Consider the following 17777-nt stretch of genomic DNA (forward strand, 5'->3'; position numbering starts at 1 on the left):
AGTCTCACCTGTCTCACCAGTTCAACCAGTGAAGTCAGTGAAAAAAGAGGACCATTTTTAAAGATTCAGCCATCCAAGCAAAGAGATTACCCCCATCCACAAGATTGGGGAGGCTCTAATTAAAACGGGGCATGCTCAGAAGCCCTTCATTGCTCACAAGGCAGTTTGTCAAATTCCCTAGTGAGCTAGGAAAAAGAATGGATAGTTTCCAAGGATAAGATCCTACCAGCCAGATGCAGATAAATTAGCTAAAACAGGTTGTGAAGGTCTAAAAAGTAACTTGAATGGGAACACTGGAAGGTCAGAAATCACTCTAGTATAAGCTGACCTTAAAGCCACACCTACCCAGGATAAAAAAGCAGGCTGAACTAAAAGAACACACCTTTCTTGCCTAATACTCCTGCCCTGCTGGGCTGGAGGTAACTGAAGCCATCTATAGTGACTGGAAAGAGTGAAAACCAGTTGGGTTGCTCCACCAGCCCAGGAAGGGAATTCTCAGCAAGTAGGTCTGCAGATATCAAGTATCTAAATACAACAACAGGTAAGAGTTGAAGTTACTGGATAAGTCAGTCAAGTGCCAAAGCTAATTTATGATATTTTGATATTAAAATGCTATGGGATAGCTACCTACATAGCTTGACAATGCTCACTCTCAAGTTCATGTAAGATGTGCAGTATATGTATACTTCAGTATAAGGTACTATGTAAGGTACTGTGGCAGGTTATGGCAACTCGGAGGTGCAATGGATAGAGCTCTGAACTTAGAGTCTGGAAGACCAGAAATGGGACACTATAACTGTATGACCCAAGCAAGTTACTTTGTTCACCTCAGTTTCCTCATCTGTAAAATGAGCTGGTGAAGAAAATGGCAATCCACTCCGTTATCTTTGCCAAGAAAATCCCAAATGGGGTCATGAAAAGTTGGATACAACTGAACAGTTGTATTCTTGTTATTATAATACTTTGCTATATAACTGCATTGTTACATGTTGTTTTTCTAATGTTATACTTTTATGAGACCTTATTAACTGATTCTGTATATTACATATTGCATTAAACTTGTATCCCTGGATGGCTCTATTCAATGTTATCTCCTCATATAAGGATTCTTAATCTGAGATTTGTGAACTCACTTAAATATGTTGATAACTGAATTTCAATGTAATTACTTTCCTTTGTAGTTCTATGTATTTTGTTTTATTCATTTAGAAAGATTATTTTGAAAAAGGATTATATTTGAAAAAGGCAAGCTGCTTTACTAGACTGCCAAAGAGGTCCAAGACACAAAAAAAGGTTAAGAACCCCTGACCTAATGTTTTATGTGTAATAGTGATGTAGCAGAGTAGCAGAATGTTAATGGATTAACAGTTCTTGGTTTCAGCATTCTAACTGTTTACAAGAACCAGACATAGCAAAGTGTATTGTTCATTCCTTTCAGTGGTGTCCAATTCTTCATGACCCCATTTAAGGTTTTCTCTAAGACACTGGAGTGGTTTGCCATTCCTTCTCAAGCTCATTTTACAGAGGAAGAAACTGAAGTAAATAAGGTTAAATGATTTTTCCAGGGTCACATCTAGCAACTATCTGAGACCAAATTTAAACTCAGAAAAATTTATCTTCCTGACTCCAGGAACACCCTATGTGCCCCTATCAGACAGTTGTGAACTTACAAAATTATACATGCAAAGCAGTATCAGAAATAATCATTTTATCAGCTCACTACTATCTCAAATTGCCTATATTCCTGTCTTTCTAAAGTCATCATTAATAGCAAAAGGAAAAAAAAATCTGTCAATGAATTTGTGGAACTCATAAAGAAGGCTGTTTAAGGCTTCATAATCTGAAGGTATTTCAAGATGTTGATTATTATTGTTTAGAGTTGGATATATGGAAAATATGGCTGACCTGAGATGTACATTTCAGAAGTGTGCTCCTTTTTGAAGGTGGAGATTGCAAAAATTTCTTTCCCTATATTTTTATAGCACTTGAAACTAGCCTGATCCCAGGAGTATGCTTGAGCAATTCTAATAGTTGCTCTTGTTAAATATTCAGTGTGAGAATGTTCACTTCAGAATTTAGCAAAAGCTATAAATTAAGGCTTGATTTATTGTTTTGTTGGCTCTCTAGATTAAAGAAACTGATATAGAAAAGGTTAATAATACAGATTAAATATAAAAGTGTGTCATGGGTATATTGCTTTTTCTTCCAGAGAGTTAGTTATTAAATATTTGCCAACAGATACCTCCTGTCTTATTAAAGTCCTTATTAAAGTAGTCCTGACAAAAATCTCTCACCTGCTTGCCTGGGGCACTTAACTCTCAGAAGTAGCCCAACTTGTTTCTTTAGTAATAGCTAATTCTTATTCATAATTGCACTTTGAAGAAACTATTTTTGTCTGGGTTTTCCTTGCACATAGCAGGAAAAAAACATATTTTCCCCAAGTTCATGGGATTACCTGGGGCATTGCCACAATCCTTCTGGGAAAGAAAGAAAGTTACTTTTCTTACTTTTTACTGATTTAATGGTTTTTCTTTCTGTTCTAGATTTTTTCCATTATCCTTTTGTCTTTTGCATTCTAGATGAATTTGCCAATTTTTCTTGTGTCTTGCCACAGATAAGGATTACCTCCTTTCTTGGAATTTAAGCACATGGGTAATATTTTTCTAGGCAATTCTATCTGTTTCAAGTGTGTCTTTTGTAAGCAACATATAATGTATTCTGCTTTCAAATTCATTCTGCTCTCTGCTTCTGTTTTATGGGTAAGTTCATCATGATTAAGATCCTTTTTTTTTTCCTGATTATCCTTCTCTTTTACCCTGTTTCTCCTGAAAAGTCTATTTTGCTTCTGATCACTACCTCCCTAAATCTGCCCTATCTTCTGTCATTGCCTCATACTCTCCTCCCCCATTCCCTTGACCTCCTACTTCTCATTTGGGCTAGAGTATATTCTTTCCTCCTTGAAGCACTTCAGATGAGAATGAGGTTCAAGCTTTCTCTACCATACTCTTCTCATTCCCCTCCACTATAAAAGCTTTTCCTTGTACACTTCTTTTATCCCCTGAAGGTAATAACTGCTCTCATTGTCACCTTCAAAGCCTGCTGCTGCTGGGTGGTGCTGGTGCTGCTATCTGGGCAGGCCCTCACCAACCTCTTCTGCTGATTTTCTAAGTTGTCTCAGACTAGAACAATGCTTTACTCTGACCTTTTGTTAACCCTGCTGCTCCAAAATTTGACTTGAGGAATTATTTTAAAGTTGTTTGGAGGGGAATGGAGAGAAGAATCTATCCTTTATCTCCCACCCTTTCTGGTAACTCTTTCCCCCTGCTAATTTCTAGTCAGGATGAATTTCTATACCTTACCATGTATATGCTTGTATGTATTCCTTCTCTGAACAAATTCAGATCAGAGTGAGATTCTGATTTCACTACTGTCCATTTCCCCCTCCATTGTATAAATTTTTCCTTTCAGGATTATTTTATGTGAAATATTTTCCCTTATTCTTCCTTTCCCTTTTCCCCTTTTCCCAGTGCATCCCTTTCCTCCCCCGTTCATTATTCTTTTGAGGCCATCCCAACAGAGTAGATTCATACCCATTCCTTTTGTCTTAGCAGACTCCTTTTAATTGCCTTAATGATAAAGTTCTTAGGAGTCACATATATCAACTTCCCATATAGGAATATAAATGGTTTAATCTTGTGAAGTCATTTATGACTCTTTACTCATATTTATGTTTATGCTTATTTTGAATCTTATGTTTGAATATCAGATTTTATATTCAGCTCTGGTATTATTAAAAATGTTTGAAAATCCTTTATTTCATTAAATATTGATTTTTTTCCTCTTGTAAGATTATACTCAATGTTTCTGGGTAGGTTCTTGTTTTTCCTAAGGTTTGACATGTAGATATGTAAGAGGCATGGTAAAATGCAGAATCTCACTAGCTGATTGACCTTGCTTTTGAGGGCCAAAAATGATATATTAACAAAGGAGTTACAGTTTGAGTGAGCACAGGACATCTTCCCTGACTAAGTGGTCATAATATGATCATAAGATGGTTACCTGCTCACATTGGACAAGAGAGAGTTTTCCAGAGGTACAAAAATAAATTGGGGGACTTTCCAAAGAATCAAGGCATCCCACCCATACTGGGGATGGACATGGAATTTGAGTAAAACAAGGTGGAGATATCTGTGTCAGCATTCTTGTGATTGCACAAGTGAACTTCATAACTGGTAAATAAGCAGTGAACATTACATTAAAGTTTGAGGTCATTATAAAGACTGACTATAGAAAGCTATTTGATTTAACTCTCCCTACATAATTTGTGTAAAATATCAAACTTATCAATGATTGGAATCATTTCTCACAAATATCAGGCTAGAACCAACAAAACAGATAAATTTGGGTAAAAAAAAAAGGAAAAAAGAAAGCCAAATTATCAAATATCAAATATCAAAAGGGAAAAGGGAAAAATTTACCACCTATGAAGAAATCAAAACAGTTATGAGCTATTTTTGCCCAATTATATGCTGACGATCTAAATTAAATGTTTATAAAAATGTAAACTAAGAATACTTAAATAATTCAGTCTTAGAAAAAAGACCCAGTTATACTACCACTGAATGCCTGCTTTCCCTTGCATCCTTTTCCCCACCCCCCAATACACACCCCATGCATTTCAAAGAGCCCTAATTTGCTTTCTTGTATGCAAGTTTATAAAGTCCCCAAAGTCTGCATTTTTAAGCTTTAATAAGTTAAAATTAATAATTTAATACTAAGACTTTTAGAACACCCCGTATGTTAAGCCCGTAAGGACTAGATGTGTTGATTAACACAATTTCATTTTAAATTTACTTCTAATTTTTCTTAAAAATTTTGATGCTATTTTTATTTTTTCTGCCTTTGTGTATTTTTTTAAGTGCACTGTATCAATTGATGGTTGGTCCTACTAAAGTATGTTAAATATTTATTTCAAAATCCAGGATAACTGTAGTTCAGAGAATTTAGGAGACTGGCTTTTCATAGAAGAGACATCTGGATTATTTCTTCTCTAAGAATAGTTTGTTTATAGATCATTTAGTAATGATAACTTAATTTTTTCTTCCTTGAGATCAGCTTATTGAATTAAACAAGGGGGAGGGGACGGAGTCAAGATGGCAAAGAGTAGACTGGTCTTTTTTTGACCTCTTCCTGGCTTCCCTCAGAACAAGCCTCTGAATGGGTTTTGGAATAACAGAACCCACAAATATTTGGAATGAAATAAATTTTCAGCAGAAGATATTTTGGAAGAACTTCAGAAAAGGTCTGTTTCAATTGGGCAGTGGGTGAAGTGGCTGAGCCCAGGGACCCAGAGCAGAATGGCTTCTGCATAGTAGGGAAATCGATAGGGAACCTCTTAGCCAAAATAGAGCAGCATTGGCTATTCTATCCTGGCTCAGAAACTAGTGGATCAACAGAGATCCAATATAACTACAGAAGGCAAATAATGAGCCCCTGAACACCAGAATAAAGCACAACGTGGCAACACCCATCCAATACATGAAGGAAGTCAGCAGCACTGACTCCAAGGAAGTGTAAAGTGGCTATCATCTATAGAGGAAGCTTGAGTCAATCTCCCGTTTGCCCTAAGAGCAACCTTTAAAAATGAGAGAAAAAGTAGAGAGCTCTGACTTGAGATAGCTATTATGGAGACTGGGAAGAACAGACCTCAAATCCTGCGGACACTAAAAACAAAACATTTTCCAATGAAGCTCCAAAGAGTGATAAGTTGGTCTCTATCTCACAAGGCTCTTGGAAGAATTCAAAAAGGATCTTAAAAGAGAGAAGAAAAATGGGGAAAGGAAAGGAAATGAGAACTTTGCAGTAGAGTTTAGAAAAGGAAACTCAGACATTATCTGAAGAAAATTCCTTAAAAATAGATTTGATGAGCTGTGTGAGTCTGAGCAAGTCACTTAAACCCAACTGCCTCAGCAAAAAAAAAAAAATCTAATGAAAAATAGATTTGATGAAATGGAAAAAGAAACCAACTCCTTAAAAAAACAGCATTTGCGAAATGGAAAAAAAATTCAATGAACAAAACAATTCATTTAAAAGTTCAATTGGCCAAATGAAAAGGAAAATAAAAAAGCTAACTGAAGAAAATAATTCACTAAAAATTAGAATTTAATAAATGGAAGTGAATGATTCAATGAAACTTCAAGAATCAGTAGAAAGAAAGAAAGAAAGAAAGAAAGAAAGAAAGAAAGAAAGAAAGAAAGAAAGAAAGAAAGAAAGAAAGAAAGAAAGAAAGAAAGAAAGAAAGAAAGAAAGAAAGAAAGAAAGAAAGAAAAAGAAAGAAAGGAAGGAAGGAAGGAAGGAAGGAAGGAAGGAAGGAAGGAAGGAAGGAAGAAAAGAAAAGAAGATATAAAACAGCTCATTGCAAAAACAATTGACCTGGAAAATAGATCCAGGAGAAACAATCTAAGAATTACTGGACTCCCTGAATATCATAATGAAAAAAAAAAAAAAAAAAAAAAGCCTAGACAACATCTTTCAGGAAATCATCAAGGAAAACAGCCCTAATGTCCTAGAACCAGAGGTTAAAATACCTTTTGAAAAAAGAGACCTCAAAGGAAAACACCAAGGAATATCATAGTTAAATTTCAGAATTACCAAATCAAGGAAAAAATATTACAAACACTCAGAAAGAAACAATTCAAATATTGAGGAGCCTTAATCAGGATTACCCAGGACCTAGTAGCTTCCATTTTAAAGGATTGAAGTGCCTGGAATATGATATTCTAGACAGCAAAGGAATTTAGACTGCATCCAAGAATCAATTATCTAGTAAAATTAAACATTATCTTTCAGGGGAAAACATGGGTATTCAATGAAATAGGTGAATTTTATTTCTTCCTTATGAAATTTAAAATCAAATGCAGAAAGGCAGAAATAATAAATGCATCTTTTTTCAGACCATGATACAATAAAAAAAAAGACTAGGGAAAAATAGACAAAATATTAATTGGAAACTAAGTAATCTAATCCTAAAGAATGAGTGGGTAAAACAACAAATCATAGACACAATTGATAATTTCATTCAAGAGAATGATGAGACAATATCCCAAAACTTATCCCAAAGCTGTTCTTAGGAGAAGTTAGATGCTTACTTGCATAAAATAGAGAAACAGAAGATCAATGAATTGGGCTTGAGGCTAAAAAAATTATTTAAAAAAAAACAAATGAAAAATCCCTAATTAAATATCAAATTTGAAATTTTCAAGATAAAAAGAGAGATTAATAAAATTAAAAGAAAACTACTGACCTAATAAAACTAAGAGGTGGTTTTATGGAAAAAAAAACCCCAACAAAATAGATAAAACTTTAGTTAATTTAATTAGAAAAAGGAAAGAAAAAAATCAAACTATTATATCAAAACTTTCCACCATTGAAGAGGAAATTAGAGCAATAATTAGGAGCTATTTTGCCCAACTGTATGTCAGTAAATCTGATAATCTAAGTGAAATGAATACTTAACAAAAATTCAAAACAAATTAAATAGTTCCATTTTAGAATAAAAAATTGAAGAAGCTATTGAACAACTCCCTAAGAAAAAAATCTCTCATTAATCAATCCTCATTTATTAACGATCTAATGTGCCAGCCTTGCTCTCTTGAAGTTTACAGTCATTAAACTGTAATCTAATGGGGGAGAACATGTAAACAAATCTATACAAAGCAAGCAATATACAGGATAAATAATGTCCAATTAATGTAGGGAAGGTAGTAGAATTAAGAGGAGCTGGGAATGAAGATGGAATTTTAGTTGGATCAAGGTGAAGGAAGCAGAGCGATCCAGGATTATATTTTTTATACATTTGTGTCAATTTCTTACTGATTTCCTTCAGAGCCAGATTTTTATAAGAAACGTTTACTCCCCACAGTCTGTTCCTTTGCCTCTTACACAGAGTGCACTGCTTTTTATTTTTATATATTAAAATTTGTATGCTATTTCAAAGTCCGATTCTTTTTGTTCAGCAAAACAACTATTTGGACATGGATACATATTTAATTTATACACTAACATATTTTAACATGTATTGGTCGGCCTGCCATCTGGGGGGGAGGGGAAAAATTAGAACAAAAGGTTTGGAAATTGTCAATGCTGTAAAATTACCCGTGCATATATCTGGTAAATAAAAACTATTTTTAAAAAAATCTGTATGGCCCGTAATGCCGATCTCCTTGTGCCTCACATATAAAATAAAGGGGCTGGTACGCGCCCGGTTCCAGTTATGGGAACCTGGGCCCCTGGCACAAATTACAACACAGAAAAGGTCGGGCTCTGCCCTTGAAAACCGGGACGGGCCCCAGGGGACGGGGCCGCCGCTGCCAGGGACAGGCTCAGCGGAGGAGGGCGGACGCCCAAGCACAGAGGCAGTTTCAGGGCATTCTTTTGCATGTTCACGCGCGTCAGCCGGCAGGGAGACACGACTCCCCAACCACCGCGCGCCCGGCGCACTACGCCCCCGCGGCTGGCAGAGGGTTCCAGAGAGGCCTGGGAAGGAAGTGCACAGCAGAAGGCGAAAGGCCAGTCTCACGCTAAGGGCCCGCTGATTGGCTGAGCCGCGCGACTGCCGCTTTTACTTCCTTAGGGGCTTGCGGGGGCGGGGCGACGAGCGTTCGCTGTGGCTCAGGTTTGGGCGGCTCGTTTGTGTTTGTTACTCAGCTGATCTGGGTGGTACGTTTGGGGGCAGGCCTGGGGTTGGACTGACGTCACCAGTCTCTGACGGGTGGAGGGTGAGATAGAAGCTGGGCTGCCTCAGGCCTGCAGCCGGGTAAGTAGGCCCAGCCATCCCGCCCTGCGACTGCCGTCCCCTTCCTTGGCTTCTCAAGAACTATTTATTCACCGGCTCTGAGGCTTTAGTCATAGCGCTTCCGACCCTGCGGATCCCAAAAGATCTCTGGGCCCCCTGAAAATTTGGAGTGGTCCGGAGGCCCCCTCCCCTTTCCTTACCCGCCCACCCCGTGTGCCGTATTTAAGTTTCGCTAGCTCCACCCACTTCCCTCCCTCCCTCCCTTGAACCCTCTTCCTTCTCGGAGCTCTAAGTGGACTGGAAGTGTTCACTGGGGTCAAGTTTTCGCTCTTCTCCAGTCCGTGCTGTCCGGGTCTGGGGTTGGGCCCTTTAATCTGATGGCATATACATTTCTCGCGTTGTGTGTGTCGAGAGAGTTCCGTCCCCAAAGACCCTCCCTAACTTCTCCTCAACTCCCAGCCATTTTTCCAGTAAGTTCTTCTTGCTTTTTTGGGTAGATTGTGCTAGTCGTAGCATTTTCTGTGATGTGTTTGCAGTTTTAAGCAAAAATTTTGACACCCTCTGTGTGTGTATATATATATGTGTATGTATATGTATATGTATGTATATATAGTGTGTGTGCGCACATATATATGTATATACATATATATATGTATATATATAAACATCAACACAAAGATCTATAAGCATCTCTATAGATCTTTGTATCGAGATTTTATATATACATATCTATGTATATGTAAATAAAATTCTGTAGGGAGCTTTTAGGGCATGGTGTGGGGGCGGGGTAGAGAGGCAGACCCGAGAGAGACAGTTGTTGCTGCAAGTGACCTAATTTCGAAATGGGACGGTGGCATTCAACCAGAGAAAGCAGTGACTTCCAGGAAAAAGCAAACCAGAACAGAACAAAACTTAATGAAGAGAGGATAGAAGGGACAGATAGAACATGATCTCATAACCTCGTGCTTCTTAAAATAGGGCATCTTTTACTTTCAGTTACTTTCTAGGTGGTGCATTCAAGGAGAAAGATAATTTGATATAAAAACAAAATATTAAAACTTGTCACCTGTATGAGGCAAGCCCTCTCCGGGCTTCAGTTTTCTCATTAAAAAAAAAAAAAAGTGGTTGGAGCAGGTCGCATCCAAGGATTCTTCCAGCCCTACACCTGTTATTATGTGGATTTAGAGAAGTCCATATAGAAGTTTCTTATTTTTGTCCATTACTGCTATACAAGATATATATATATATATATATATATATATATATATATATATATATATATATATTTTTTTTTTTTTTTTTTTTTTTTTTTAAATTTTAATAGTTTTTATTTACCAGATATATGCACGGGTAATTTTACAACATTGACAATTGCCAAACCTTTTGTTCTAAGTTTTCTGCTCCCCCCATGGCAGGTTGACCAATACATGTCAAATATGTTAGAGTATAAATTAAATACAATATATTATACTAGATATTCTTTAAAAATATATGAGGAGGGCGCTAGATGGCGCAGTGGATAGAGCATTAGCCCTGAAATCAGGAGGACCTGAGTTCAAATTTGGTCTCAGATACTTAACACGTCCTAGCTATGTGACCCTGGGCAAGTCACTTAACCCCAGCCTCAGGGGGGGGAAAAATATATATATATATATATATATATATATAGAGAGAGAGAGAGAGAGAGAGAGAGATAGATAGATAGATATGTATGAGGAACCAAGATAATAAAATCTTTATTTTTCATGACACTTGATTTACAACTTTTTGAATCACATGGTCCTTTGTTTTTGAAAACAACTTATACATGCCATGTGTGTATTTACTCATATGTGGTAATTTTTGTCTTGAGTATCATAAGATTTAGAACCTCAAAATTCTTATTTAATCTAACCTCTTCATTTCATACATATGTAAACTTCTCTGGATTACAAAGAGACTCTGTTAAGCCCAAGGTCAGAAAATTAGTAACAGAGTCAGTTTGGAACTCAGGTTCTCTGATTTCAAATACAGTGTTCAAATAAAGTGTTCTTTATGCTGACCCTTTTTGCTCAACCTCAAAAAGGTTTCAAAACCTTTTTGAATCTTTAGCAAAAAAGTTTTTGCTAAACCCTTTTATCCTAAAAAAAAAATAAATAAAAACAAACTTTTTTTTAGGATAAAAATATTTATCCTAAATATTTTTAATATCTTTGTGGTTACATAAAGCAACAAGTTAAAAAGTAGATGATTGCTTTTTCTTTGCCCAGGTTAAATGGAATTGTGTTCAGTATCTGCTACAGCTTAATGACAAATACTTTCATATATAAAGGCAATAAAGCTAACATGGCAGGCACTTTGAGTTCATTTTTTTGGAAATGGAGGAAAATTTATGCTGATTTATCTGTATTTCAGCTTGTTTTTAACACAGTTTGGCAGTAATCACAATGTAAATCATGGCTATGAAGCAAAGTAAAATTCTATGGCTTATTTAAGTGGAATCTTTTTTTTTTTTCGTTTGTTCAGGGCCTTTTCATCCTCATTGAAAATCCTCTCCATTCATTTATTTCACTTTATTTATTTCATTCTTTGAAGGGCAGCTAGGTAGAACAATGGATAGACTTGTAGACCTGGGGTAGACTCATCTTCCTGAGTTCGAATGCAGCCTGAGATATTTATTTAGTTGTGTAACTCTGGATAAGTCACTTAACCTGTTTTCCTCAGTTTTCTCCTCTGTAAAATGAGCTGGAGAAAGAAATGGCAAACCTTTCCAGTATCTTTGCCAAGAAAACCCTAGGGAATTTTGAAGAGTCAGACATGACTAAACAATATTCATTCCTTGTATTTCCCTACTTTTGTTTTTGTCACCTATTTTTTCCTAGGTTTTCTTGCCTTTAACTTTATTCTTTCTTCCTTTGCATTCTTCTTCTGGTGGCAAATGTGCTTCAACCTTCTTTGTGTCTATATTCATTCTCTTGGCAAGGTGAGGACTTTGTCATTACTTCTTTGTGACACCCAAATGTACATATCTAGCTCTTATCTCTCATTCTCTACTATATGAGGTACTGACACTTATAATTCTTTTTCTTCCAAATTTATATTGCAGTTTATGTTAATCAAAGGAGGGTTTCTTAAACTTTTTTTTTTTTGCCAGAGAAAATTTTACATGGGTTTATAGGTATACAAAATAGGTGTACAAATCAAACATTTATTGATAATAAATCATAATTTTATCACCCCTACATTCAGTTAATGGCACCCCATATGAAGTCACGACTCACAATTTAAGAAGTTTTGATACAAAGCACATTCTTAATGATACCCTTTTGGATTAGTAGCTTGAAAGATGCTTTCATCTTAATATGTCCAAAATTAAGTATCATTTTTTTTTTCTTTCTATCCCTTAAACTGACTTCCTTTTCTAATTATATCATCTCCAATAGTGCTAATACAATTCTTTCACAATACTTGACTAGAGACCTTGGAATTATCATCAGCTCATAACACTTTCATTCTCTGTATACACTCACAAAGTGTTTCTTCAGAATTATTCTTTATTTTCAGAAAAACCCTTTCTTTTTCATTCCGTTAGAATAATTTATTAAAGGGATAGTTAATGAGAAAGAAAGGAATCGATGATCATTTAAAGACAGTGAGGCTTCATCAAGAATTGACTGACATTTTGAGTTAATTTCTTGAGAGATGGCATGTTTTAACACAAAGAGTCCTACATTTGGAGTCATAGGATGGTTCAGATCATAGGATCATTAACTGAGAATAGCAAGACTTTAGTAAATATTTTGTCCAAACTCCTGCTTTTATAGAAGAAATTGGGTATCAAATAGGTAAAGCAGCTTGCCCAAGGTCATAGTGTGAGGCAGATTGCATTTTGCCTTTTACTACTTGTATAAATTTGGGAAAATTACTTAATCTCATTCATCTTCAGCCTTCTTCCTTGTAACATATGAGTTAGAATAGCTTACTTCTGAGATCCTGACCATCTACAAATTTATGAACCTGTGACTCCCCCTCTTCTCTCTCTCTCTCTTTTTTTTTTTTTTTTAAGGATAAATTGGCTTTTGGAGTTAGAGTATTTCTGTAGACATAGCATCCTATATTTTATAATTTTAAAGAGTTTCATTAATGTCTTTTATTGTTAAATGGACATCTGTTTAATTTATATCCTCTCCAGATATATTAATTCTGACTCTCCATCTCTCCTCATTTTTAACAAATAAAATTGTTATATAGAACCAGCTGACACAATGACTAGGTATTTCCTACTTTGGAGTCTGAATTTCTCATATCATATCTTATAAAACAATACTATTCTCTTCCTGTCACCATGTTTCACCCATTCTTGCTCCTAACAATGGATACCCATTTTGCTTCCAGCTTTTTGCTACCACAAAAGTGGTATTTTGGTGTGTGCTGAATTAGCCTTTGTTAGGATGTATACCTTGTATGGAATTGCTGGGTTAACGGGTATGAACAGCATTCATTCATCTTTCAGCAAAGCATTTGGCAGAGGCTCTCGTGCTATCCTTATGGATAAGATGGAGAGATGTAGACTAGACAGCAACATTATTGGAATGGAAAAAGTATTCTCTGAAATCAGGGGACCTGCATTCATATCTTGCCTTTGAAACAACGTAAACCTTGAATCAGCCTCTCATTGCCTCACTTTACTCCTCTCACATCCTTTCCAGTTCAAAAGCTATTTATATGTGATTTAGAATTGAGTGATTGACTGCACACAAAATACCCTCTATCCTGCCTATATAAACCTCATACATTCTTCATGATCTAGCCTCAACACACTAAAGAAACTTTCTCTTAAAGTACTGATCATACTGATCTGTTTTCTGAACTTCCCTTACAACTACAGTATATGCTCACCATTTAGTATTTAATTATTTTTCAATTGTTTCATGTGTGTTAGTGTCATCTACTTAATAGGATTTTCTAAAGAAGCTCTCTGTAAAGCCCACAACACTGTAAACCACATAGTAGAGGCTCAATAAGTACTAATTTTCATTACTACATTCAAGGCAGAGACATAAAATGACTCAAAACTTTGCAGTCTGTGCACCAAATTATCTTTCCTTTTCTTATTTCTCTTTTTACATTCTAACAAATCATGGGGAGAAGGTATTGTGGAAGAGATCTAAATCAGTAAGTTGTATATGTGTTCTTTGAATATTTTAAAAACATGATAAGCTTCTCTTGAAAAACAACACAAAAGCCTAGATAAGATTTTTTCCTCCATTGTCTAGGTATTTTACTTAGTCAATACCCTGTGTTGAGCATTAGATATAAAAATGTAAGGTTAAAATTTTATAGTGTAGATAAAGGGTGAAACTATCTTTTGTGAGAAAGCAATGTCTTATATATTAAATTATGTGGGCTAGGAGAACCGATCTATTGAAAAACTCCCTAATTTTTTTCTTTCTAGTGAAACTTCTACTAATCCTGACAGTACTTTTGTTTCTCTTAGCTGTTACACTGACTGGTGGATTCATTCCCATAAGCTAAAAATAAAAGGCTAAATGAACCACAATAAAAATTCCTTATTCCTTGTTTTCTAGAGACATATTACCTTAATTTAATTTAAAGATTGTGTTTTTTTATTATTCCCATTTTAAAGATTTTAACTTTTTTTTTTTTTCTGCCATTTCAGGTAAGATTATGAATTGTGGTGTTTTTTAAATGAAGCTTTCAGGAGTGAAGTGAAAGAAAATCATAACATATGGGAAATAAAAACCTCTTAAGTAATGTCCATTCATTTGACATTAGATATATATATTTATCTCCTTAGTAATGCAAGAAGCTTTTGTGGGAAACAGAGAAACAAGCAACTATATCTCTTGTATACACCTAAATATTATTGGAAGATAAGCTACATCAATCAGCAAAGAAGTTTTCATACAAGCAAAACAAGATATAAATGTACCAAAAGTCACACATTTGTTTGTAGTAAACACTATTGTAATCCATGCAACCATGATTTACATATTGGAGTTTTAAAACTTAGCACTTCTGCACCCAAGGGACTAACAAAAGTAAGCATTCATATGTCCCGTATTAAAAATACCTTGGACTCTGTTTCAAAAGCTGTTTTTGGCAATCAGAATGAAATGTTTTCACGTTTCTCTAGATTCAAACCAGGAATATTGAATAAAAAATCAGAAGATGATGTGTTAAACCAGAAAAGTGTTAAAGAAGCTTCTGGCACCAATATTCTGAATGATTCCAGCAGTAAAACAGATAAGAGCCCTTTTCCAGAAGGTAAAATCTCAGACCCCTCGTTGGAAAACCCACCCAAAATCGATCCAGTTTTAGAGAAAGGACTAGAAGACAATAAACAAAACATTTATTATACAAACTATATAATTACAAAATTTGAAGAATCATTATACTTTTTATCAAGTCATATAAATTCATACTTTACAAATATGACTGAAAGAAATGAAAGTAACCGTGTACAAAAGGATACAGAAGTAAAAGTGGCAAAGGATGAAGCTGGAATCAGACAGAATCCTCCTAAGGAAGTAGTTCAACTTAAAGAGAAGGACACAGATTCACAATTTCTTTCAGCTACAGTAGCTCACCCTGAAGAGCTCAGTGGAACATCTGGTGTTCTTCCAGTTTCTGTTAAACAGAGTTTTGCCAACTTTCTTGCACGACCTACTGACAGTGTACAAGCACTTGTGGGTGGTTACATTGTTGGACTTGTACCCAAATTAAAAGCTGATTCAAAACATCATTCGGAAGAATTTCAAGGTGGTAGCCCAGCTGAGGAGGCACACAGGAAAGAAAAACAAGATGAAGAGAAAAGACGCATATCCCTTCAGCGAGAGAAGGCAAGACTTCCTTATAATTATCTTTACATTGTATTTGGTTTTTGTCAAATTTGGGATTGTTTGCATTTTCCTGAATTTTTTTTAAAGATTGAATATTTTTTCATCTTGCCAGAGTTACTAATTTCTCTTTCTGTGTATTTATAGATTATTGAAAGGGTGAGTATAGATAACAGAACTCGGGCTTTAGTTCAAGCATTGAGAAGAACAACTGACCACAGACTCTGTATTACCAGGATCGAGGAAATAACTTTTCATCTTCTAGCATTTCCTGAAGCAAAAGCACTAGCTGTCAAGGTGAGTCCATTTTTGTTTTTAATTATAAGCTTTCAAATAGAAGAGTTTGCATTTTGGGATTTTTTTCCCTCTTTGCTTTCCTTATATACTTTAAAGTACTAGATATTAATATTAATTGCAAAGCTTTTCTATCGATCCTACCATATTCATACTAAGTAAGCTTTACACATAAAAACTGGAAGCTCTTTCTTAACATCTTTCGGCCTAGTTACCTTTCTTCTTTTATTCTCAGTGTGTGTACAGTTCTAGTTCTTCAGATTTACTTTTCATCACCCTTATACAAATCTTTCTTATTTCCTTATTTCATATTTATATTTTTGTAGTAACATAATCTTGTTATATTAACATAGCACAATTTGTTTAACTATCAGTTTTTTGGAAATATGTTGTTTCTAGTTCTTTTCCTGTTACAAGTAGAGGCACTATGAATATTGTTCTATAGCTAGATATTTCAATTATATTTTTAGGATAGAAACCTAGCAATGAAATAACTGAGTCAAAATATTTTGAGTGGTCTGCAAACACTGTCTTAAGAGTGCCTGTCTTCCTACAGCCCTATCAGAACTATATTTTTAATTTTTAAAAAAGATTTTCTTCTCATGGGTGTAAAGAAGTTTGATTATCTTTTCGTGTGATTAGTGATGATTTACATTTCCTCCTTCACAAATTGCATTCTTTGATCATTGCTCCATAGCAAGTGGGAAGAAGTATTAAATTATTAGTCAAATAGATGTGCTGTCAATTTTTTCCCCAATAAAAAATCCATTGTTTGTATTATGAATCTAGTATTTTGAATTCCTGTTCTTATTTAGAAGTATATTCATCAGATAATCGGCTTTACTAAGTGCTATCAGCATGAATAAATGTTCATTATATAAGTTGTACTATGAAATATAAAATTATATGTGACACAAAATACTAAAAAGGATTATAAATGTAATAAGCATTAATAAATGTTTGCTGAATTTGTTGATATTACTATACTTTTCTCCTACTGCCAATTATTTATTTTATATTTGAATCAAAAAGTTTAATATTCTCTAGTGATGAAAGAGGATCTTATTTATGTTTTAATTACCAATTCATTTTGTAATTTTGAGTAAAATATTTTTTCTTTGCTTCAGTTTTCTCAATTGTAAAATGGGAATAATGCGGACAAGTCTAAAATCTAAATGGAGTAGCCTTCTCTATGAAATAATTTTATATATAATATTACAAGTGAATATTCTTATTATAATAAGAATTTTGTGACATGTCATGTTTGTAAAGCAGGTTTTTTGTTAAAATTATTAAAAGTTTATTGGTTAATATTTTTATTGGTTTTTGAGACTGTTAAAGTAAAATTAAAGATAATCACTGACAATTGTTTCAGATGGCAACTGCTTCATTGGATGTTATTTATTCTTCTCTTTAAGTTTTTGAACCAGCTGTTTATCCCTTGGTTAAACTGGTTTTAATGCAAGTATTTAAGTTTTTTTTATTAAAAGCTTTTCATCAAGTTTTAATACTTAGTTATGATAAAGACAATATTCTCCCCTTGATGTAGAAAAAATTGATATTCCAAAAAAATGGACTGAAATAGCACGTGTAATTAAATGTCTTATCAACTTTTCATGCATGTTATACAATTTATAATTTGTAATCTTACAATATCTACTTCTGTTGAACTAGAGAGAGAATTACTAACATTTTATATACCTAAAGAAACTGCTCTTATACCAAAAGATAGTTTAAAAAATAAATTTATTCATCTTTGGTTATTTACATTTATATTCCCTGTTGTATCTCTTATCCCTCTTCCTCCAAGGGATCCTTCTCTTAAAACAAAAACAAAAACAAAAAGAGGG

The 17777-nt window shown here is 34.6% G+C and overlaps 1 protein-coding gene across 7 annotated transcripts in view; it reads left to right on the forward strand.

Moving 5' to 3' along the window:
* The first annotated feature begins 380 nt into the window (after positions 1–380).
* PNPLA8 (patatin like domain 8, phospholipase A2) overlaps positions 381–17777 on the forward strand; it is a 50407-nt gene continuing 33010 nt past the window's right edge. The window contains exons 1-3 of one of the 7 annotated variants that reach the window (XM_074268302.1): positions 381–541; positions 14931–15636; positions 15781–15930. In XM_074268302.1, the coding sequence (XP_074124403.1) occupies positions 15229–15636; positions 15781–15930 (558 nt within the window). In that variant the 5' untranslated portion in view covers positions 381–541; positions 14931–15228. Of the gene's footprint in view, positions 542–8416; positions 9265–14453; positions 15637–15780; positions 15931–17777 lie in introns of those variants that run through there. The other 6 variants (XM_074268301.1, XM_074268298.1, XM_074268304.1 and 3 more) reach the window with 6 other exon arrangements.

This window comes from Sminthopsis crassicaudata, chromosome 5 (assembly GCF_048593235.1).
Source record: "Sminthopsis crassicaudata isolate SCR6 chromosome 5, ASM4859323v1, whole genome shotgun sequence".
NCBI lineage: Eukaryota > Metazoa > Chordata > Mammalia > Dasyuromorphia > Dasyuridae > Sminthopsis > Sminthopsis crassicaudata.